Below are 24677 nucleotides of genomic sequence, written 5' to 3'. Positions count from 1 at the left end.
AGAGTGGGAGTTGTGAGTTATTTATTTTGCTTTTGTCAATCATTGTTATTCTTCAAATAAAAATCGAAGTTCAAAATATATATATATTTTTCACTTATAGAAGAAAATCTATTAAAATCGATAATAGGATTTGGTTTGAAAAAGTCAGAGATTTTATTTTCAGGCCGAACCGCCCAACCCTACTGGAGCGTGAGAGTGGAGGTATCTGAACCCAGCCGGGGTATGTAAGGGCCACGGGGGGGCCGGGGCCAGGGCAAAGGGCCCATCGCTCCATCGGTGGCGGTCATAGCTCCTCACAGCAGGCCCTTCAGTGAGCCCCCCCCCCCACACACACACACACCCACCCAGCCAACACCCCCCCCCTGCGGGGTCCTTTCTTCTCCGTTAGCAGTTATCGCTCCTGGCGCTCTCATAGGGGCTGACAGGCCGGAGAGGTGGGATCACTTCGGGGATAAATCATCTCTCGTGCGGCGGACTTCAAGCTGCCCTGTTTCTAAATGGGAGCGTATGAGATTGCGTTTTATGCGGAAGGAACCTGTGTTTTTTTTTCCAAACTGTCAGACGGATACACTGCACTGGACGCACTGGAAGGCTGTTTCAAGTGTAGTGTGGCGTCACATAGACGAATCGCAAATACGCAGGAGTCCCAAATCGCATTATACTATGGTCGTGTGAAGTGTAGAGTAGTTTTGTGTTGTATAATTTAGTGTTGTGTAGTATAATGTAGCATCATGTGGTGCAGTAGTGTTGTGAACTGTGCGTCTCCCAGTTGGCCGGTTAGCAGAACAAGATATCGTGTAACCGCTCTGATGACCATTAGGAAGGCCCTCGTTATCAATTACCCTGAACGAAGCTCATTTACTCAACCGATCTGTGTGTGTCCTGTTTGATTTATTCCTCCGCTTGATCGCCCATTGATTAGGCGTTAATAAGTACACAACTCCTCTAAAGCACCCCGGCTGGCTAATCACATCCTCAGCGGCTGAGCTCCGAGCTTACGGACGGTAGTGGTATCGGCTCCCCGAGCCTCCCCCAGGAGGTTAGGATAAAGGGTCTGCTTATCTCGGGCCCCCCGTCCCAGATGAACCACGACCACTTGGGTCCTGAGGGCCGGAGGTAGCAGTTTATCAGGCGTCTGGTCTCTCCACAAGGCCGTCGCTCCCAGACTCCGGGCTCTTCTCTCTCCCCCGCCCCCGATAAGAAGAGGGGGGGTACGGCGGTTTATCAGCTGAGACAACACTCAACGACTATGAGAGCTCTCCACTTGTGACAGAGCGTATTTAACGGTGAGGCGTACCGGCCGAGCTGAGGAGGAGAGAGTTCAGCCGGGATCTTTATCTGCCCGGCACGATGCGCTGTTGTTGTTGGCTTCTGATAGCGCATGCGCCGTGTATTTAATCTACCGTACACATGTCTTCTGCGGATTCTCGCAAAGGGAGTCTTTGCACTTTGCACATCTATATTTCATATTTGTGTTATGTATCCTCGCCCTAATAACCTTGGGTTATGATTCATATGGCACCCTGTCAGCTCTTTTTGTTTTTTTGTTTGAGAAGACTAAATCGTTGGTAGCCTTTCCGGTCGCGGTGGTACGCTGTGAAGGTTCTCGGCCGCACTGGTTGGTCACTTTGAGTAAAAGCTTTGTCTTGATTCACTACATTTAGAAGCACAAGTGAATAAGTACACAAGCAGGTAGAGTGGTCAGGTCTGACAGCCCGCAGTCGGGTTATTTGTGTGTTGTGTTTACCTCCTCCTGCACTCAGGTGAACATGTGGCGGGTGTTTCCGTGGTAACGGCCTGATTGACACCAGATGTTTGGGACACCTGGAGCCCATATTGGATTCTAGTCCTAATCTGTTAGACATCCTTGCTTTGAACTTTGGGATGGAAGTCTGCCATGTCGAACCAATTTCCCAAATAATATATGGCTATGTTTTTTGGCCCAGATACCCGTTGCTTGTTTTGTGTTCTTTTTGGACAGCTTTCTTCCCTCTTTATTAATAATGCATTGATGTGTTTTATTTATTTTATATATTTTAAAAACAAAACAACACCAGCCAATAGGCAAATATTTTTGAGCAAAGGTGATTTGCCAAATGGTTGGAGTGGTCGGTGAATCTCAGCATGGCTTGTGTTTAAACTAATTTCCTGGAGGTTCTGGGTGTTTTCCGTGGCTAGTCTCATTACAGACAGCAGGGTGGTCGATCCAAGTTCTCACAGAAAACATCCCAGGGAAACCGTCCAATCACAACACGGGCCTGGGCATCGGCGTCTGACAGACAGCAGCGGCCGACGGGATATGGCTAGCAACATCCACACACATATACACACATTCTTTCTCTCTCGGCCCTGTTCCTAACAAAAGGGCTCGATAATGAACGAAAAAGGTTTCCATGTGTTCACGTATCACCCTTCTCCCCAGTACGTATACATTCATAACAAACACAGAGCATCGTGCGTTTCGGAACGCTGTGTGCGTTTCAGAGCGATTTCGGAGAACACGACTTTGATGTTGGATCTGGAGGGAGTTTGAACGACAGACACACACAGAACTAAACTCAACCGTGCATGTCTCCATGTCTGGAGCCTTTGGCCAGCGATTACAGACATTGATTTTTAATATTGGCTCATTATTACCCTTATTTCATGGAAAAAGTAATAACGTCGGAGTCATAGTGAAACAAACACACATTTTCTTCTCAAATCCCTGCGATACACTCTGCTGCTGTGACGACTAAACGGCTGAAGCGGATTAAGAGGATTTGGTGTAAGCCAGAGGTTGATTTCAGCAGATCATGGCGAGGTTCTGCAGAGAGCCGGAGTCCAAGACTGCAAGTCCAGCAGATGTGATCCGTTCAACAGACTTTTCCTCAGAATAAATTAAGCAGGCTTTGTCAATACAAACTACAGATCATAGTACAGTGTATATACTACACTACATAATATTATGTAGTGCCAGTACAGCCAATCACAAGGCCTGAGACGATACGGAAGTGATCAATCACTATTTCAGTCAGACTTTAATCATGGGGCAATTTTGTGTGCAAATCTAAAATGTGTGTTTGCGCTCAGACACAACACGTATTCATTACTAGGTGTATGTGTTATTGGGTTTCTACACATGGAGGTCGGTCACATTAAAAGCGGTCCTCAAAAATAAACGTCATTGCTACTAAAGCTAATGATAGAGCCATGATTCTGGTTAATCAGAGTGTAGAACCCAGCTGTGTGTGTGAGAGAGCAAGAAAAACCGTGTGTGTGTGTGTGTGTGTGCGTGCATGCTTATCTTTGGTGTGTGTGTGTGTGTGTGTGCGTGCGTGTGTCTGTGCTGATTGTTGCTTCTCTATTCAGATTAAACCAAAAGGTCACTTTGAGAAGATGGATTCTCTCAGCAGAGAGTCATCAGAGGTCTCTGATTCAATCATCTCAAAACACATGTGTTCTCAGATAGCTAGACAACCGTGTGTATGTGCATGCGTGTGTGTGCGTATGTGTGTGTGTGTGTGTGTGTGTGTGTGTGTGTGTGTGTGTGTGTGTGTGTGTGTGTGTGTGTGTGTGTGTGTGTGTGTGTGTGTGTGTGTGTGTGTGTGTGTGCTTCAGTGTGCATCCATGCATGTGTGTGTGTGTGTGTGTGTTCTTATTTGTACCTGCATGCTTGCGTGTGTGAACATCCATGTGTGCATGCGTATACGTGCTAGCTCGTGTGAATGTGTTTGTATGTGTTTGTGTGTGTAGAACACCATTTGTATTGATTAGACAGCAGATGATGTATCTACTCCCTGTTCTATGAAATCAAGGTTAGACCCCACGGCAACAGCTGGAGCTCAGGGTAGAGGCCCGCTCTCTGATTGGTGGAGGAGGAGGGGGGGGGTGGAACCAGTGATACATTAACTTTGGGAAGTACATGCTCTATATCTACTATGACTACATATTACCTTTTTTCTGTTGAGCAGGATATAAACTCATCATATCATCATCAATGATCAGTGGATCCAAGATGGACGACCCACAGCTTTAGTGGCTCAACGGGTAGAGCATGTTGACGTGAACGCTGCTGTTTCCAACCATGTGTCCAGGAGCAAGGTACCTGACCTTCTCCTGAAGTGCAGGCTCTTCCCCTGCGGCGCTGACTCTGCCGTCGGTGAATGAATGTGCGTATGAATGTGTGCATGAGTGTGTGTATGAATGTGTGTTTGAATGGCTGAATTAACGGGTGAATGAATGTGTCTATGCATTTTTTATTTGAATATGTGTATGAATGGGTGAATGAATGCATGAATTTGTGTATGCATTTGTGTATGAGCGTGTCTATGACCCTTTGTATGAATGCCTGCATAAACGGGTGAATGTGAGCCACTGTTTGTCAAGTGCCTTGCCCGCCCTACGTTATGAGAGCGCTTTATAAATGTGGGCTGTTTCCCAGAGGCACTTACCGCCCTCTGCTCTCCCACGCGGGTCGGGCGCCACAGATAAGATCCAGCAGGAGGTTTCCAGGCGCAGCTTTGAGTTTCCCCGGACCAACATTGGGAAGCCGTGAAGCACCATTACAGGGGATTGATGGGCCCCCCCCCCCCCCCCCCCCCTGAGCACCCATAGGGGAGTGAGTGTTGCACGTCTCAGGGGGGCCGTAGCAGAGCGTTCCTGGGTCTCGGAGGTGGGGGTCCCCCACTGTTACAGAGGGAGTCTCTGCGTGACGCACTCGGTAATGTACTACAGGGCTGCGCTTTAGCGGAGCTACACTGTGATGTGATGCATTAGGACCCCGACCCATGGAGCAAAGAGCACATTCTGAACAGCCAATCGCATGGGGAGACACACACACTCACACACACTCACACACACTCACACACACACAAGCACGGATACGCACACATTCATTCAGACACACATGCACATGCACAGACCCATACATTCAGATATACCACCCCACACACACAAACAGACACACACACACACAGGCACACACAAACGGATATGCGCGCATTCATTCAGACGCACGCCTCATGCAGAGAAGCACAAACACACTCTCACACACAAACACGTGCACACTCACACATGTACAAACACTCTACCTCACTCACACATTCCCATTCATACACGTACACACACCCGCACAGCACACACACACACACACACACACACACACACACACACACACACACACACACACACACACACACTCCACAGTCAGAGATATTGGAGGTTTATCTCACACAAGTGTGGCAATGCACTCAACTGCAGTGCAATAAGAGGGAGCTGGAGACATTTGTATGGGGGCCAAGGTGAAACAGGAGGTCTGGGATTGTTTGCTGTAATTTTCCATCCATTTCTCATTTGTCATGGTATAGAACGGAGAATTCAGTAAAAGTGCTGCGTGCAGCCTTTTAAAAATTCAATGTGTCTGACCTTTGGCGAGAAATTATGGAGTGAGACCATTGCTTGCACTAGTCTCTTTAGGTTATTGAACAATGCAACACGCACAATAGGGTACTACTGACTCGATTCAGCATTTCTAATTGCATACAATATAATATGGACAATAAAGTTGTTCACAATAGATTCACCGTTTTGTGAGTCCTTGCATTACTAAGCGTTACAGTTTTCACTCTTGCTTTCCATCTCTCTTGTTAGCTTTCTCTTTCATTCTCTCTCTCTCTCTCTCTCTCTCTCTCTCTCTCTCTCTCTCTCTCTCTCTCTCTCTCTCTCTCTCTCTCTCTCTCTCTCCCCCCCCCCCCCTCCCTCCCTCCCCTCCTTGCTCTGTCTCAAAATCTCTCTATCTGTTATCATCTCAGCCAGGATGCCAAGCCAGTTTCAACACATGTTCATCCCAGAGTTCTTCTTCCAGCAGACTATTGTTGTTCAAATTCCTAATTTAATTAAATTCCTGGTTTTCCTGTGCACCGGCAGCATTGTGTATGATAGAGTTGAAGAGACAGTGAAAAGTGCTAGCCTTTAAAACTTTAAAGTAAATTCTCTTCATGGTTTATGAGTGAAGTGATGATCAAGCATGTCAGTAGATCTAATTCATCAGTATGGTTAACGAGTGCAGGGATTAACGTCACAGTATGAACGTTTATATAAGTATTAGGGCTGTCAAATGAACGTGTTAATTTCGATTAATTAATCACAGAAAAAATAACGCGTTAAAAAAATTAACCGCGCTTCTATAGTGCCCTTTGACCCGGTGCATCATTTGGGTTGAAACAAAATGGAGGCAGGCGAGAAGACGCTGCTCGGCCCCGTGAATGAAAATTTCAAGTTTAAACTCCCAGACGGAACTGTAGATAGGAACACAGTTATCTGCAATCTCTGTAGTAAGGAATCTTGAACATCACCTCAACGCAAAACATTTGGTAGCAAGCTCGCAGGTACGAGCTGCCACAGCCCCTGAAGCTGGCGCTAGCAGGCAGCCTCGTCAAGCCACACTCGACTGAGATGCATTGAATCTTGAGTGAGATAGAAATGTTATTAATTTGATCTTAAAATGCACCGTATGTTAATGAAAGACATGTTTTAAATTAAAGAGGCATGGAACTTTAAAGTCTATTATGTCTATTATTCATTGAATCACTCATCTGCCATCATTTACTTGAATTAAATTATTTTTAAATACTTTCTCGGGAAAATGTAAGTATGCGATTAATTTAGATTAATTAATCACTGAGCCTGTAATTAATTAGATTATTTGTTTGAATCGCTTGACAGCCCTAATATGTATAAAATCACAATGAGATCAACCTCAACCTCATGTTGCTCGCCTATTCAACAGTGTTTGTTTAGGTGCATGCTGGGAAATCACTTCCTCTTGGCTTCTCTGTGCTCCAACCATTCAGCCCGTGTTCATAGTATTTGTGAGAGGTCGTCGTAGCAACACATCCTCAGAATGCCTCGTCCCGACCTCCGGCAAATGTCAAGGCGGGAAAAAAAAGAATGAAGCCCTCATTTTCTCGAAGAGCAGATATATGCAAGAAATACGAAAAAAGTAATTTCCCAGCGTGCCTCTGTGGAATGAAAACAGTTTGAAATGTGGTAAACGCCTCGGTGAAGCCTGTGCTGATATCTAAATAAAAAACAGCCACACATCAGAGTGGCGGGGACAGCCTGAATCAGGGGGATTCAAGGACAATCCCTTCAGGTCTGTTATCTGCTTGACACTCCATTCTGTATTTGTTTAACTGATGAGACCCCTGGGGATTAGAGTGGGATTAAATAGAGATAGCACGTAAACGCACTGAATCAAGCAGCAGCTGTCTGGCCTGCGTTGGGTGAATCATATTGGGGGCAGGGGGGGAAGCCATTTTATTGTTTTACACTTTTATACGCCGCACTCAGAACAATATATCAGGCAGAAATGGGATAGGATCTTGGCAGCCTGTGGGACCTTTTTGCTCTCCTCGTGCGCATGACTGATGCTTTTAATGTTCTCTCGGTACATTATAAAGAACGTGGAAGTCAGAGAGCCGAGTCGGACTTCACGCTTCTGTTTCTGCTGTTTGATAGTGTTTCAGGGTTCAGTTGACAGGATACAGAAGAAACAGGCAATAGACATTTTTCCCATTGAAAATATGTACCCTTGAATGTATCGTCGTTTGATAAAGAAACATTTTATATGAATTTGATGCGATTTGCGATTGGTCTCAAAGTAGAGCTGTTGTTGTCTTGGGCGGTACTAGCTCGCCCTAACCGCTCCTTACGAGCTGGCCGTCGCCCTTCATGGTTGACTCCGTCGTCGGTGTGTCAATGAATGGGTGAATATTAGGCAATGATTGCTTTGAGTGGCCACTGGTCAGAGAAGCAGTATATCAATGCAGGCCATTTACCATTTGAACATTTCCCCCCTTGCGGTTGGGCTGGTCTACGCTCTCTCTCTCGCTAAGTGCTGTGTATCGTCTCAGGGATCACATTAGCCGTGTTCCGACGTCAAACAGCGTCTGATCCACCGGAGACCTGGAGGGGCTCTTGACCGCTTCCTGACATTGTTCTGGGTGTCACACTCTCTCTCTCGGGGTTCGGTTTAGTCTCAACGTCGTAAAAAAGAACGGCACTCTCTCCGCGCGCCTTATGAAGCGGAGTCAACATGACGTACGCGCACAAGCGCAAAGTTAAACAACCGCTAAAGCCAAACAACCAGCCACCCCGACTAAACAAACAGCAATCAGGGGCAGGAAAGATGTCAGGCCTGGAGTTGGCCGGTGAAAGTTTGCTCAGGATGCTCGGGGGAAGTGGTTGTCGTGGATGTGTGGAGGCCCTGCCTGTTTGGTCTCCTCTGGTGCTTGCTTTTGCTCATTACTTACAGATGACTGAGTGTTGGTCATCAGTCCCGTCACAACACAGTGACGGGGGGCTGGCTGCCGTTGGCTGCTGTTGGCTGCTGTTGGCCGCTGTTGGCCGCAGTTGGCTGCTGGGCAGATGGGCGAGCACCAAGACATGTCTGATGTCAAGGCAGGTCTGGGACTGGACAGACAGCCAGGTTTGTTTTCACACTGAGAGATGTCTGCGGTTGGTCAGATGTTCAGATAGGCACACAGACAGACAGACAGACAGGAAGGCATGCAGACGGACAGACAGGTATGTTGGTCGGCTACGAGGAAGGTGTATCTATGTTTTTGGACGGGTCCATTATCAGACAGACAGACAGACAGGTGTACCTCCAGAAAGACAGGTGTACCAGTGCACCTCCAGACAGACAGACGGGTGTATCAGTGTGCCTCCAGACAGACAGACAGGTGTATCAGTGTGCCTCCAGACAGACAGACAGGTGTATCAGTGTGCCTCCAGACAGACAGGTGTATCAGTGCACCTCCAGACAGACAGACAGGTGTATCAGTGCGCCTCCAGACAGACAGACAGGTGTATCAGTGTGCCTCCAGACAGACAGACAGGTGTATCAGTGCACCTCCAGACAGACAGACAGGTGTATCAGTGTGCCTCCAGACAGAGTGATGTTGGCAGCTCAGTGGGAGACTGGATGATCCAGACTCCCCCTACAGAGCTCCTCCATCAGGGCTGGCAATCTCTCTCTCTCTCTCTCTCTCTCTCTCTCTCTCTCTCTCTCTCTCTCTCTCTCTCTCTCTCTCTCTCTCTCTCTCTCTCTCTCTCTCTCTGTCTGTATCCATCTCTCTCTCTCTGTCTGTATCTCTCTCTCCCCCTCTCCCTCTCTCTCTCTCTCTCTCTCTCTCTCTCCCCCTCTCCCTCTCTCTCTCCCCCTCTCTCTCTGAGTGCCTGATAGCGACAGGCTGGGTGCTTGAGTCTGCGTTGCCATGGGAGGCTGCGGCTCTCATTGTTTCAGCAGTAATTAGCGGGCGGGTTGCCAGTCTGAATCCGACCTCTGTGCTGGGACCTCGTGTTTTTCCTTTGGCAGGGGCTCTGGAACATATTCCACCCAGCCGAGAGACGGTGGAGGAGGGGGGGTTGGCGCGCTGGGGGGCTCCAGCATGTCCAGGTCTTCCCAGTCCCATCGCTATGCCGACGGGTAGGTGGGGAGGCGGCCCAGCGAGCATCAGGACGCCGTCGGGCGAAGGGGTGTTTCTCGTCGCCGGCATTCTTTTGCTCTTCGTCGACAACAAGTGTGATTCCTCATAGAGATCTCCACGTCATTGTCCAAGTGCTCTGCCTGCCCCTGTCCTTTGAGCAAGGCATCGGCTGAGAGACGTTGAACAGTGTTGAGGAGTGATGCAGGAAACTTTCTGGTCTCGTAATGAATTTGACGGGAAACGAACAAACTAACCTGGACACAGATGTCACTCACACTTCGGAAATATTTCCCTGCCCAAACTGCATCAAAGTTTTGTACAAAGCAACAAACAACATATGTCATTCAAGTGTTAGCTCCCCCCCCTTCCCCCCATTAATGTTTGTTTACTCGACACAGCGCTTATCAATGATTCACAATCTGCTTCAGACAGCCATTAAACGGATGCATACGGAGCATTACGGAAACCAGGACAGCCACCAGAACCGGCCCAGTCGGAACAAACACTGAATAAAAGGGAGCACACTCTTCCCGAAGCAGAGCTATTCATCTGAACGCGCGCCACCGTGGCTGTGGCTGCCAGGGTCAGCTTAGTTATGGGGGCCTCAGTACACTCTCGCGTAGGTGTGGGGCCTGATTACGTTCCTGGGGATAGCGAGGCAGTGAACTGTGTTCAGCATTAATATCGCAGCTAAGTTCATTTAGGAGGTTCGTATTTTTTTGTTTTTAATCTCAGGCGCTAAGCTTTAAACCTGCACTATGTCATTTTTTTTCTGTGTAGCCATCATTTTTTTTATTCTTCAGAATTCGATTTTCTTCACTGTGTTTCCTCTACGGACCAAATTGATTTCAGGAGGAGGGAAAATCCCCGGGTTGATTGAGTCGTGGGTGGATGGCGGTTATTTTTTTAGGAAACGTAAAAGTACATTTTGAACAAAAGTGCCAGCCACAGTGGAAAAGTTTCAGGGGTAGCGAAAGATTTGAAAGTGCAAAAGTATACGTTGTCTCATTGCACCTTTTTTTTGTATCTTTATAATGGAGTGAGATGCTGTATTAACCGTTAAGCCATTGAGCAGACAATTTTATCTGACTTGGCATGAAGAAGGAGCAGGTACGGGTTTTGGTAATCTTAAACCAGATGCCTTCAGGCAAGGCAGCAACCATCGGGGTTCAAACCCAGAACCCTTGGCTGGGATTCAAACACTCTTACTTTTTATTCGATACGAACAGCCGTTCAAGAAGTCTCCCGTTTTATAAAATACTGTCAGCCACCAAACAATTAATCACATGTGGAGTAACGGAAGTCACCTTTGGTGCCGAAACAACGACAGACAGGTTTGTGCGACAGGGCTTTGTGTCGGGGTAACTGCCTCCACAGGGGGTTCTCAAGCTGGGGCCACTCACAGTGACAACACCAGGCGTTCTGATTGGATGCCTGATTGTATCCGGCGGCCATTGCCTCGTGGAAACAACGAGAGACACAGGGAATTCTGGAAATGCCAAATTACTTCATTTGATTACACGTTTTAATGAGTTTACTTGTCACCCACATAGCCGCCTCGGTTGATTACATGGAAATAGGTGTGTGTGTGTGTGTGTGTGTGTGTGTGTGTGTGTGTGTGTGTGTGTGTGTGTGTGTGTGTGTGTGTGTGTGTGTGTGTGTGTGTGTGTGTGTGTGTGTGTGTGTGTGTGAGGAAAGCGGATGACAAAACTGAGGTTATATGAATACAAACAATTACTGGACGTGTCTTTTGGATCACTCCAAAGGCAGCCCATTAAGTCCCTGCTCCGTCCAGACAGCTATCTGCTGCTCAACATCCGGATCCTAGCAGGTATGCGGGCAGACTTCTAAACCTGTTGACTCCTTTCATTGTGTTACACATCCTTCTGATCTGGAGATATTTACCTCCTGTCTGGGGAACTAATACTGATTCATCTCTGAGAGACGTTATGATGACCTGCGCCATCTTGATGTTTACTACTCAGTCTTTTGGCAAAGCAACCTATCACAGAGACGCCGACAGAGGATTCAGATCCGTCGTGAGGAGCAGGCAGAGGTCGGTGTTGCTTTAAGGATCCAGCCTAGAACCTTCAGGTTGAGAGTGGAACGCCATCGCCGCTGCTCTCTCACCTGACCCCTCGACCCCCGGTCTTTATATGAAAAGAGGCACATCGTACAATCTCTGGGAGAGGTGCTTGTTTGGTCAGCCAATAGGTTCTGGTTTCGATCCCCAATGTCCGCATTCTACCTGTAGGCCTCCTAGAGAAAGACTCCTCAGCACTTCCCGCTGTCAGACCTCCATATAAAGGGGGGCTCACCTGAGACGCGGGGGGTCCCTGAGCCGATCGCTGGGGACAGGTTAGCGCAGGATGTAGAGCGGATTGACTAGTAACAGGGAGGGCGCTAGTTCGATCCCCGGCTCCCCGGAGTGTCGTGGTGTCCCTGAGCAAGACGCCTCACCCTAACTGCTCCAGACAAGCTGGCATGAACGGTTGCACACCGCTTTGGTTAAAAGCGTCTGCTGCACGCGGTCGGGCGTTGTGTGCTCATGAGCACGGTGGGTTCAAACTCACACATAATAAACCTCTGCACGTTCAAAACCCATCCAGGCCTTTCGGACCGTACTGCGGACGCATCGGCTGGCGCGTTAACTCATGCGGCACGCTGGGTCAAAGTTGAGAACTAAGTTCAACCTCCCAGGGCGTCCCCTCGACTAGACTACGCCTCAAGAGTCACGTCAGCCGAATCATCCCCACCCCCTCCCTGAAATAACAGCACCACGTCCCCCATAGAGAGTTGGTTGTTATTCCATCTATTTACTTTTATTAGTTCATTTTATTGTATGTCTTTTTTTTTTACTTTGCCTTTGTTTTCTTTTACTTGTCTATTTTATTTTATTATTTCATTTTATTGTATTTGAAGCACTTTGAGGCTGCCTCGTGTATGAAATGTGCTATATAAATAAAGTCGCCTCGCCTCGCCTTGCGAGCGGTGTCTCGACGCATCTCAAGCGAACGCACCTTCAGTCGCTTCAGATCAAAGCAGCCACTAAATAACTAAACAGTCGACTAAACAGGCCCAGCTCACCGAGCAGATCCAGCTACCTTCTGTCGAGCGAGTCACCCCCGACTTAAAAACACTCCTTCAACACCTCTCGCCTCCTCACGGTGTCTCCGCCGTCGGGAGACGCCGGCCTAGTGCCGAGGTCCCAGCTCTCGTCTACCATATGGGTGTGTGCCTGGCTGCCGTTCCCCGCTCGCCCAGCCAGGGTATATTAATAGGGCTGTGTCTCTAGCTGCAGGCCCCGCACCAGATGCCTCTGCTGGGCTGATGCTGCGGGACTGCTGCACCGTGGGCCAGAGATGGGCGTCAGAGCACCAGCGCTGCAGCAACATGCCTCTGCTCTCCAGCGACACGCACTCCATATGCAGGTAGCTCCCCACCCGGAGCCAGAGTGGGTCTGTGTGTGTGTGTGTGTGTGTGTGTGTGTGTGTGTGTGTGTGTGTGTGTGTGTGTGTGTGTGTGTGTGTGTGCGTGTGCGCGGGGGTGTGTGTGTGTGTGTGTGTGTGTGTGTGTGTGTGTGTGTGTGTGTGTGTGTGTGTGTGTGTGTGTGTGTATTCATTTGTATTTGCTTGCATTTTCATGTGAAAGCATTTTTTTGTTGTTTTTGCATGCATTGTGTGTGTATGTATGAATTGCATGTTGATAAGTGCATGTATTTTGTGTTTGTGTGTGTGTGTGTGTGTGTGTGTGTGTGTGTGTGTTTGTGTGTGTGGATTGTGTTTAAGTGTATATATTGTATTGTGTTTTTTTAAATTATATTTTGTGCATCATGTGTGTATGTATTGTATTGTATATGTATTGAGTGTGTATGTATTAAGTGTGCATGTATTGCATTGTGCATGTGTTGCGTATTCAATACATTCTAAATGTACTGTGTGCGTCTTCATTGTGTGGTTGTGTTGTGCGTCGCAGCGTGGCCCAGCAGCAGTGCTGCCTCAGCGCTCTGAAGGAGGGTCGCTGTGTGTCCGGTGTGGCCTCGGCCCGGGCGGGGGACCGCTGCTCTGTGGAGGGCTCTGTGGAGGGCTCTGTGGACCGGTGCGCTGACGACTCCCACCAGGCAAGACTCCACCACCCCCCCCCCTCCCCCCATCCAGCCTATCAGCAGCCCCGACCCCTGACCCCTACCTCAGCCCTAATGAGGAACCCTGGTAAAATAGGTCATGCATATCGGCGTGTCAACCAGGCACATTCAGATTCTTTCTGACTGCGGTGGATACTCAACTTGTGTCATCCAACCATCATTATGTTTTAAATGAGTTAAACTATTGTTGAGTTATGTCTAAAAATAACATTTAGGGTAATTAGCGTTGAGCAGACGATTTTACCAAAGCGACTTACAATGTACACTTACAAAGTACACCTTTTCAGAAGAAGAGAAATAAGTTTAGCAATAACAATGTTCCATTTACACACCCGTTAAAACTAATCTTGGGCAGACCAGTCCTACTTTGTTATAGTAAACTTCCGGGGGGAGACAGCACAGAGCCTGGGTTGGAAACCGAAAACTCAAAAGGCACAGAGTTACGCCTTATTTCCTGTTTTCTTATGGAAAGATTTTACGCAAGATAACTTGTTTGAGTGAGTGGACGGAGCTTTCGGGAAGGATATTTCACTGTATTTCCACTGTAGCCAATCTACACAGAACCTTTGCAGCCATCGCATCTCAGATGGTTGGTTTCTGAGCAGGATGTGTGAGTTCCCAACGGGAAACGATTACAGTTGTTCACTGTCAGCCAATTACGTCGCAAACATGAGGCGAAAGAGAGTTAAACAGCCAATTCACCCAGATTTGAGCTTGTTTGTTATTAGGCTTTAGATTATTGATCCAAAACTGATTAGTGAGACTAATGGAAACAAACCCCACAGAGAGAAGCGTTTGGGCATTCAAAATAAATCACCCTAGTGCTTCTCAACAACAATATGAAAGAGATTCTAGTTTGAAGCCTAATTATTTTCCTAAAGTTCACTAAGAGAACTTTGTAGTACAATGCTTCGATTAATCTGTAAATGTGTGTGTGCTTGTTTGTGTGTGTGTGTGTGTGTCTGTGTTTGCGTATTTTTGTGTGTGTTTGTGTGTGCGTGTTTGTTTGTGTGTGTCTGTATGTGTTTGTGTGTGCTTTTTTGTGTCTATTCGTGTGTGTGTGTGTGTGTGTGTGTGTGTTTGTGTGCTTATTGGCCCCTGTGTGTGTCCGCATGTTTGTGTCTGTGTTTGCCTGTGCTTGTCTGCATATGTGTGTGTGTGCATGTCTGTGTGTGCACATGTGCATGTGTGCGTGCATGTGTGTGTGCGTCCAGGTGTGCTGCAGCTGCTGCACCCTGGGTCTCCAGGTGCGGCGCGAGGGGCTGGGCTGCGACGGCCAGCAGTACCTGGGCTACCCCTGCGGACACATCTTCCTCACCTGCTGCGAGGAAGAGGAGGGCGGACCGGGCCAGGGTCCGCTGAGGAGGTCGGAGAGACCCCTGCCCAGCGCCACGCCCAGGGAAGGTAAACTACCGGACCAACCACCAGCCATCACTCTGTCTTAGTAGTTTGGAGGGTCTTTGACCAGGTGTGGAGCTTGTAGTTTGGGGAGTTATGTAGTTCTGCAGGAGAGTATGTTAACAACGCATGTAGTTTGGATGTAGTTTGGCTATGCATGTAGTTTGGATGTAGTTTGGCTATGCATGTAGTTTGGCTGGTGTGTCATTGAGCTGGCCAGCGTTTGACTAGACTTTTAGTTTGTCTGGTGTGTGTTTGAGCTGGCTAATGTTTGAATGGACTTTTAATTGGACTGGTGTATGGTTGAGCTGGCTGATGTCCAACTGGACATGTAGTTTAGCTGGTGTGTCTTTGAGCCGGCTAGTGTTTGACTTGGGATGAAGTTTGACTCAACTCTACTCTCTTGTTCAGGGTCATGAGATTGAGCTCAGATCTGTTGTGATAGATCTGATCCTGAGAGCTGATTGGCCAGCCAGTTAGGCTGTTATCTCTCAACTCGGGCCAGAAAGTTGGATGCTTGTTTAGGTAGCTGCTGTATCGAGCAGCTGACTCCGGTGACATTGGCCATCGATCGGCTATCGTTTCAGGCTGAGCGGGGGGATACACGTTGCATCACAAGAGAAACATCAAAGCACAACAAAGGAATTATGGGAAAAAAGTTTTTCACACGGTCACCTGATCTGTTCTGTAAAATGAGTCTCTCAGGAAACACAGACATGATCCAGAATGACAAAATGGAAGACGACAAAATAACATGAAGTAATTGGTAACATTGTGTATCTTCTTGCCATTCCTGTGTTTTATATTTACTGTCTTCAGCATAGTTTCCATAAAGTCAGCCAGTAAGATGTCAGTGTATTCAATGACCTCGAACTGACTATAGGATGTGTTTTATGATAAGGAACTGATCATTATTCCTCTGGCACACTTAATTTGCACACTTATTAATATTACATTATTAATATTATCCGACATTCATGGCTGCCCTCTGATTTTTCGTTGATCACCCATCATCGTTATGCATTTTTCCCATGGAATCAATACTAATTATTTGCGCCGCTTATTTCCAATACTCTTCAGGTTTTAATTAACACTATGGCGTTCTAACAACATCTCAGATAGCCTATGAATCTGCCCTGGTCTTGAATGACACAGCAGTCTTCCAGCCAATCACATGGCTTTAAAAGGACACTGTCCTTCAAGGTACCAGGGAATCAGTCTGTCGTACGGTCTGTAAGAGACACAGACAGGCAGACACGCATAAAGACCAGACAAGTCAGTAGTCCTGAGTCAGACGGACGGACAGATGGGCATACAGACAGACAAGTCGGTAGTCCTGAGTCAGACGGACGGACAGATGGACAGACAGACAGACAGGTCAGTACTTCTGAGTCAGACAGACAGGCATACGGACAGACAGACTGACTCACACAACAGACCAGACGGTAGTCCATCCATGAGTCAGGGCCCTGCCCATCTGTGGTGTCCTTCACTCTGTCTGGGAGCTCAGGGGTTACGCAGCCTCCTAATAACCGTTGCCCTGTGTGACCATCGACACTCAACACCAGCTGCGACGCTCTCCGGCTCTGAACGAGGACATTTGAATGACGTCAGAGAGTCCGGTAACGTCAGCCAGCCTGGGGAAGGCTGGGCGGACCGCAGGAGTCATCGCGGGCCACTCGGCTTCTCACTCGGTTCCTCCTTTAGTTTCTCCCTCCGTCTGGAAGTTGGTTATGTTGTGACCGTACGACTATAAAAGGTGGACGTGCTGCTCTGTTATTATCAACCCAGGGGGGGAGACGGAGCTCACAGCATGACTCAGCGCCCTTTAATTAAGACAGGGAGACAGTTCATCTCCTCCACCCCTCAGACTGCAGGGCCGCTGGGATATGTACCCAAAGCTTTGGGGCGGTTCTGTCACGCATGAGGGCGGGCTGCTTTTAGAGTCTTTACCTGGTGCTGGGGAGAGCCAACACCAGGTAATCAGACGGTCATTCCTGTCTGATAACCCATCTTATACACACCGTTTTTAAAGCGATGAACCCGGACTTGGGGAGTACTAATAATTCCTAGGCTAATTCTTTGTTTGTCAGACTCCTGGAGCCATCGTTTGTTTAGTCTTTGCGGAAAGTTTTTGTAGTTCCCCGTATTGTTTGCATCTATGATTGTTTCTCAGCCTCGTAATCCGCTTTGAGAAATGTAATGACAAAAAAGAAATTATAAACATTTATATTAGAAACTGTATTCGCTAGGGCTTCCGCCAATACATAATTTCAGGCTTTGGGTAATCGTTAGGTTTTCAATACGAATGTGTGGATTTTTCATAAAAAAAGACCACAAAAAGGGTATCATTCCCTGCTTGAACCACCTGAGGCATTCGAAGCCCACTGCAGAATCGCTTTCTTCATCAACTCATTGTTTTGTTCCTTTTCATTTCTAAAGCGGTTTGAGTCGTTAAAGCAAAGTCGCGGTATTCTCTTGGCCCGTCCAGACCATGCTAGTGATCTCGCTGCTCTCATGGTGGCAGTGGGGTGCGGTTAGCCTGGTATACGTATACGTGTTTTGTCCAAGGCTGGGGGATGGGTGTGTGTCTGGGGGGGGGGGGGGCATCCACCTGCATCCACCTGATGCGGGAGGAGGTACGAGCAGTCTGTGTTAAGTCACATGGCTTCCTGTTGTGTCTGCACTCCTGCAACCTCTCCCCTCTCACTCTCACCCCTCTCTCTTTCACTCCCACCCCCCGCTCTCTCACTCCCACCCCTCTCTCTCTCTCACTCCCACCCCTCTCTCTCTCTCTCTCTCTCTCTCTCTCTCTCTCTCTCTCTCTCTCTCTCCCACCTCTCTCTCTCCCACCTCTCTCCCTCTCACTCCCACCCCTCTCTCTCTCACTCCCTGCCCCCACTCTCCTTGTCCATCTCTCTCGTTCTCTCCCTCCAGTCGTTATTGAATCACAAAAAAGTGAAATGAGAGAACATTTTTGAAATTGTATAAAATACAATACAATAAAAATATGTCTCTCTCCCTGTCTCTCTCTCTCCATCCCTTTCTTTCTCTCTCTCTCTCTCTCTCTCTCCACTCTCTATCTCCCCTCTCTCTCTCTCTCTCTCTCTCTCTCACCCCGTCTCCCCCCTCTCCCTCCACTCTCTCCCCCCCCCTCTCTCTCCTTCCCCCCTTCCTCCCCCCATCTTTCTCTCTCTCTCCCTCCCCCTCTCCACCCTCTCTCTCTCTCTCTCTCTCTCTCTCTCTCTCTCTCTCTCTCTCTCTCTCTCTCTCTCTCTCTCTCTCTCTCTCTCTCTCTCCACTCTCTCTCTCTCTCCACTCTCTCTCTCCCAAACTCCCTCTCTCTCTCTCCCCCCCAGTCTCAGATAGGAGGTTCCCTCAGGAGGCCTTGTCCATTGACCCGAAAGGAAGAGCAGGAGGAGGAGGAGCAGGCGGAGGAGGAGGAGCAGGAGCAGGCAGAGGAGGAGGAGGAGGAGGAGGAGGAGGAGGAGGAGGAGGAGGAGGGGGGAACAGTGTCCAGGAGGAGGTGGACGTGTGCCAGCTGTGTCAGCACTTCTGCAAGCCCACCCGGGGGTCCTTCCGCTGCGACTGTCTCCTGGGTTACACACTGCAGGCCGACGGCCAATCCTGCGCTCCAGGTGAAGTCATGGTCGCTTCTGCACGCGCTCAGTGTGAAGAGTGGCTGTTGCACGCGCTCAGTGTGGAGTGTGGCTTCTGCACGCGCTCAGTGTGAAGAGTGGCTGCTGCACGCGCTCAGTGCGGAGAGTGGGTTCTGCACACACTCAGTCTAACCTTAATTAAGTTTGATTAATTATTAATCAAATAAAAAACCTTTTTTCATTCAGGGAAAAAAATAATTAAGGACATTCTTTTTTAGAAATGTCCCCTGATATAATGCGAGTTAAAATACAACATCTAGAGATAGAACAAAGACGTCTTTAAATAAGGATTTAAAGCTTGAGAGATACTTTTGATTTAGAAAAGTGAACTGTACCTCCAATCCCCTTGCTTGAGTGAGTTAAAAGGGTTTAAAGCACACAGTTTGGACCAGTACAGAGGATTCCTGGTTTGAAGCCCTGAGCGGGGTTGAGTGTTAGTCTGAGTGAGAGGAGAGAGATCCATCGACCGCTGAGGTCCTGAGGTTTACAGCTCAGGTGAGCCCAGGTCAGTTTCAAGTAGCTCCATTAAACCAGAGGAGTGACGGCCTAATAAACAGCCCCGCTGAACACCAGCCTCCCTGATTTATACCGTGCTCTGTAGTGCACCAAAGAGCACTACAGAGCTATAGCTGTGAGAATGAATGCATGGCCTTGAAGGAAAACAAACAGATATATATATACATTTTTGAAATCCTTTTAAATAAATCCAAATTAGTACAAAGAAAAAAAAAATATCTAAAAAGATGACACCTCACAAACTAGCATTCAACATTTTTCTTCAACATTTTGTCAGCCTTTTCAAGTATCATAATATAGTGTCAGGTAACTGATCTTTGATTGATAATAATCACGCATTAATAGAAATGCGTAATCTTGCTTTTTATATTGGATTTGCCTACATGTAGATGAATCCTGTATTTGGCCTCACATAACTAACTAAACAACATGTAAAATTTACAACAGACGATTAAGTATAGCCAGTGCGATATGTAGTGGGGTCTACAATAACAATAATGAAAGCAGTATGTCCGTAGGGATTATATAAATGCTTTGGTCAGCTGTGGCCGGTGTAGCTCCTCTCATTAGGCCCGCTAACATAGCTAACCGAAGTAGCGTCCTCATCAGGGCCGGCCCGAGGTCTTTGGTGGCCCTTGACAAAAATGTGGCCCCCCAAAAAAAACAAATGTTGTTGGAGCCATTTTTGTAATTCTACTCAGTACATCAAAACAGTTCATCAACAAAAACATGTCTGTGACAGGCGCGTAACCATGGCTACACTTAGGAGTTCTTAAAGTGAACAAGGCCCAAAGCAACCGCATAGAGTATAGAGGTTCAGGGTCTGAAGGGAGTGTTTCCTGTCTTCACCCATAGATCCCCCCAGGGAGGACAACAGACTGAGGGAGGAAGACCTCCACACCCGGCATTCAGGCGGGGTCGCCCGCTCCACCAGCGCCACCTCCACCTCCACCACCCCTGCTTACCTCAACCCCTGCGCTGGTAACGCTGTCTACTCAAATGAGTTAATGTTATGGATCCCACAGTGGCTGTGGTCCATTGGAAGTTCCAGTGTACTTGTTATAAGGTGTGCTTGACATATGTCCGGTGTGGGTATGATAAGTTGAGAGTACTTTACTACATCCAGAGTGCCTGGTATTTATTCGTTACATTGTACGAGTAATCTGTTGCAGTAACGACTGTAGGTGTTAGTCAGAAGTCTAGTACACTACCGTTAGTATTTTAGGCTGTAGTAATAAGTCTAGTGCACTACAGAAAAGTACTTTAGTTTATAGTAATAAGTATACACTACATTAAGTACTTTGGGTTGTAGTAATATGTCTGGTACACTACAGTAAGTACTTAAGGTATGAGTAATTAGTCAGGGACACTACATTAATGGCTTTAGGTCGGTGGTTCCACAGCTCCACTAAATCAGGTGTTGGTGGTGGGGGGGGGGCAGCCCTGTGAGCTGTATGGGGCTGTGGGTTGGGGGTGGGTGGGGGGGTCTATAGGGGCAGGAGAGGAGATCCATCAGCTCTGGATCGGTTTATCCAGCGGCGCCCAGCGGGGGGGGGGGGGGGGGGGGGAGCGGCGACCCCGCAACGCGCTCACTCAGCACTGTTAGGGGGGAGGGGGGGACGACACGAGAGAGGGCGGGAGAGAGAGAGAGAGAGAGAGAGAGAGAGAGAGAGAGAGAGAGAGAGAGAGAGAGAGAGAGAGAGAGAGAGAGAGAGAGAGAGAGAGAGAGACACAGAGAGAGAGAGAGAGAGAGAGAGAGAGAGAGAGAGAGAGAGAGAGAGAGAGAGAGAGAGACACAGAGAGAGAGAGAGAGAGAGACACAGAGAGAGAGAGAGAGAGAGAGAGAGAGAGAGAGAGAGAGAGAGAGAGAGAGAGGGTGGGAGAGAGCTCGCTGCTCGCGCCCGGTTTGGGTCGTTTCATCACGCTCCCGGTCACGTGACGCCCCGCTCAATAGCAAAACTCACGCCTGACGGCGACTTAAAGCAGGATCCTTATCCGGAGGAAACACAGAGAGACGGAGCCGCCCGCCGCCCGCGGCCCGCCGCCCGCGGCCCGCCACCCGCGGCCCGCCGCCCGCCGCACTCCCAGAGCTCTTTGTGATCGCTTGCCGTGAGAGCGCTGTGATGAATCTCATCGAGCCAGGCCGGCACGGCCAGATGAATGGGTTGGCAGGGAGGGTGTGTGTGTGTGTGAGTGTGTATGTTTTTGTGTGTGTCAGTGTGTACGTACATCTGCGTGTGTGTGTGTGTGTGTGTGTGTGTGTGTGTGTGTGTGTGTGTGTGTGTGTGTGTGTGTGTGTGTGTGTGTGTGTGTGTGTGTGTGTGTGTGTGTGTGTGTGTGTGTGTTAGGGTGGGGGGTTGGCTGATCATACCTCTTTGTGACAGTGCTATCGGGCCGCGGGATTGGCCGATTGATCAGCCCCACCGCTCCGGAGGCGGGGCCCACCGCTGGCTGGAGGGAGAGGGAGGGTGAGCGGGATGAAGGGGTGAATAGGTTAGGGAGTGAAGGGATGATGAGGGGGTGAGGGTCTTAAAGGTACGGGGATGAATGAGGTGAAGGGACGGCAGCGAGAGGGGTGAGATGGTGAACGGCTAAGGGGGTGAGGTGGTGAAGGAGTGAGACGATTAATGGAAGGAATGAGTGAGAGGGTGAATTGATGAAAGGGTGAAAGGATGAGCAGGGAAAGGTGAATGTGCAGTAATACAACCTCTGACTTCAATGCGTGTGTTTGTGTGTGTGTGTGTGTGTGTGTGTGTGTGTGTGTGTGTGTGTGTGTGTGTGTGTGTGTGTGTGTGTGTGTGTGTGTGTGTGTGTGTGTGTGTGTGTGTGTGTGCGTGTCTGTGTGCGTTTGATCCCGATGTCGTCATATGCGCCCTCCTGCAGGCGGGGGTCCCTGCAGTCAGCGGTGCTCGGTGGTGGGGGGCCGATACAGCTGCTCCTGCTTCGCGGGGTACTCCCTGATGCCAGACAGACTCTCCTGCGATGGTAAGCACCCACCCCGGTGGTGAACGGGAGGGACTGGGGGCTAGACAGTCACAGGGTCTGGCTGGTTGAATCCCAACCGAAGGGTTCAAAGATCAATGTCCAGTCTGCAGGCATCCTGTCTGCTCCTTAATGACCTGTAAATGAAATCACCCTCCAACCCCTACCTGCACCTTGATGATGTGTATCTGAAGTCACTGCCTAACCCCTACCTGCACCTTGATGATGTGTATCTGAAGTCACTGCCTAACCCCTACCTGCACCTTGATGATGTGTATCTGAAGTCACTGCCTAACCCCTACCTGCACCTTGATGATGTGTATCTGAAGTCACTGCCTAACCCCTACCTGCACCTTGATGATGTGTATCTGAAGTCACTGTCTAACCCCTACCTGCGCCTTGATGATGTGTATCTGAAGTCACTGTCAAACCCCTACCTGCACCTTGATGATGTGTATCTGAAGTCACTGTCTAACCCCTACCTGCACCTTGATGATGTGTATCTGAAGTAGCTGTCTAACCCCTACCTGCACCTTGATGATGTGTATCTGAAGTCACTGTCTAACCCCTACCTGCTCCTTAATACTTTGTATCTAAATGTACCTACGTCCCTTTTGGTAAAGTATCTAGGAGTCTAAGTATCTTCAATTACAAAAATAGTGGTAAAAGTAGTAGTAATAGTTATCTATGTCTCAACCTTTACTCTAAAGAAGGATCGGTACAATCAAACTGAGCACCCTCAACGATACAACCACCACCGGGAAGGAAAACCATTTTAGAAAAGACACACAAACGTAGAGATGCACCAACACAAAACACACAAACACACCTAGGTGGCCCCACACAAAAAAATAATAACATACAGCTTTACTTTTGCAATCTGGAGCCCTACTTTAATTGGGTGCAGTCACTCATGAAGAGGCAGAATGGATGTCTGGTGACACTAAACACTGTGTTTCCTAAATGGACCCCTGTTTCCTGAGCCTAGCATTGCCAATTATACCATGGCAGCTATTACTGGCAAAACAAATATTAGCTATTACCACCTCGGAGAAAAGTGAGCTAACTGCTTCAGGTCACACTCCATCCTCTTCTCCTCCTTCCACACTTTTGCTCTTCCTCCACCCAGACGGATATTAAGAAGGGCCAACAAAATATCTCACAGGAACAGCGCTTGGTTTTGGAGTAGTTGGCGAAATTGATTCCCTCGCAAAACCCCCCAAAAAACGGCCGGCCATTTTCTTTGTGTAAAGATGTGATGTATGTCCAGGCATTGTGGAACTCAATAGTCACTTAGCTTGCGAAACAACCCTCTTTCCTCCTCCACCCAATATTCATTCCTGCACCAAATTGCGCTATCGACTTTGCCGTGAAGAAGCCGTTTTTAGTTTTCTTTTGCTGCGGTCGACCGGAGGGAAGAGGTGCTGCATTGACCGGGGGAAGCAAACAATGCGACCGCATGGATCACACAAAGAGCATCGTCACGTCGCTAATGCGCCGCGCATCAACCGCCCTCGACACCCTCGTGAAAAACACATCAGGGTGTTCACGGAGCACCGAGGATTGACGAATTATAATACCTCTGTGCCCCAGAGGGAGGGGGACGGCTGTCGGTATTGAGTTAGTTCCATTTCCACTCGCGAGACCAGCTCTGTCAGCTGGAACGGTAAAGCAGTGACACAGGGGGTGTTAGATGATGCCTTCTAACCGACGAAAACTGAAAGCGTGTGGACTGTTGATGATGAATTAGTAAGGTTATTCGTTTTCAAACTTTCATTCTCAAACACTGAGTCAAACCTGAAGTCACTGTCTAACCCCTACCGTTGAAAACATCGGTTGGGAAACATCGTTTGGGAAACACTGTTGTAAAACACATGGGGGAATATGTCCGCCACGACGACCTTGCGTTTTTCCCCATCTGTTTGACTAATTAGGCTGTGTTGGGCACCTTCTCTCTCTAAAGTGTTACCATACGTCAACACAGGGACCCTGACCCGGCCCTCCGATCGTTTGTTGGGACATAGGATGTTTGGGCCTGAGGCAGGAGTACGATTTATTTTGCCGCTTTTTCGAACAATTAAACAGCCAAAGGATAGTTGTCAGATGGTGGTGTGGTTAGGGTCAACCTCTAGGCATCCTTGAACAAGGGGCCCTGACACCTGCCTGCTCCTTAAGGACCTGTGTCTAAAATAAGTATCCTGTCAGTTACTTGGATGCAATTGTCTGCTAAATACTGAATTTGTTGTGAAACAGTAAAGGAACGAGGACTGATTCTGGGTTAAGACAAGAAATGATTTCAAAAGTAACATATTCATGGTTAGGGATTTTCTTTTTCATGCGGATGGCTGATTAGATATAAGATACAGAGGGTAAAATTAAAGAGTTAGGTCGTTTTTTGATTTAAAGTCGGTTTATCGGATGTTCCCAGACAGACTCGGTGGGGATGTGATTCCCTTCCTGCCTTTGAGAGATGATCACGAGAAGATAGGAGGCAGGAACATGCTA

The 24677-nt window shown here is 48.3% G+C and overlaps 1 protein-coding gene across 1 annotated transcript in view; it reads left to right on the top strand.

The window, feature by feature from the left end:
* Nucleotides 1-24677, top strand: part of fbln2 (fibulin 2) — a 53117-nt gene that overhangs the window by 5248 nt on the left and 23192 nt on the right. The window contains exons 3-8 of the mRNA XM_030374795.1: nt 12769-12904; nt 13449-13593; nt 14832-15021; nt 18375-18653; nt 20046-20171; nt 22074-22175. Of these exons, the coding sequence (XP_030230655.1) occupies nt 12769-12904; nt 13449-13593; nt 14832-15021; nt 18375-18653; nt 20046-20171; nt 22074-22175 (978 nt within the window). The remainder of the gene's footprint in view (nt 1-12768; nt 12905-13448; nt 13594-14831; nt 15022-18374; nt 18654-20045; nt 20172-22073; nt 22176-24677) is intronic.

Source organism: Gadus morhua, chromosome 13 (genome assembly GCF_902167405.1).
Source record: "Gadus morhua chromosome 13, gadMor3.0, whole genome shotgun sequence".
Lineage (NCBI taxonomy): Eukaryota > Metazoa > Chordata > Actinopteri > Gadiformes > Gadidae > Gadus > Gadus morhua.
Note: the sequence above shows the minus strand (reverse complement) of the source record. Positions and strands in the feature narration are given on the sequence as shown.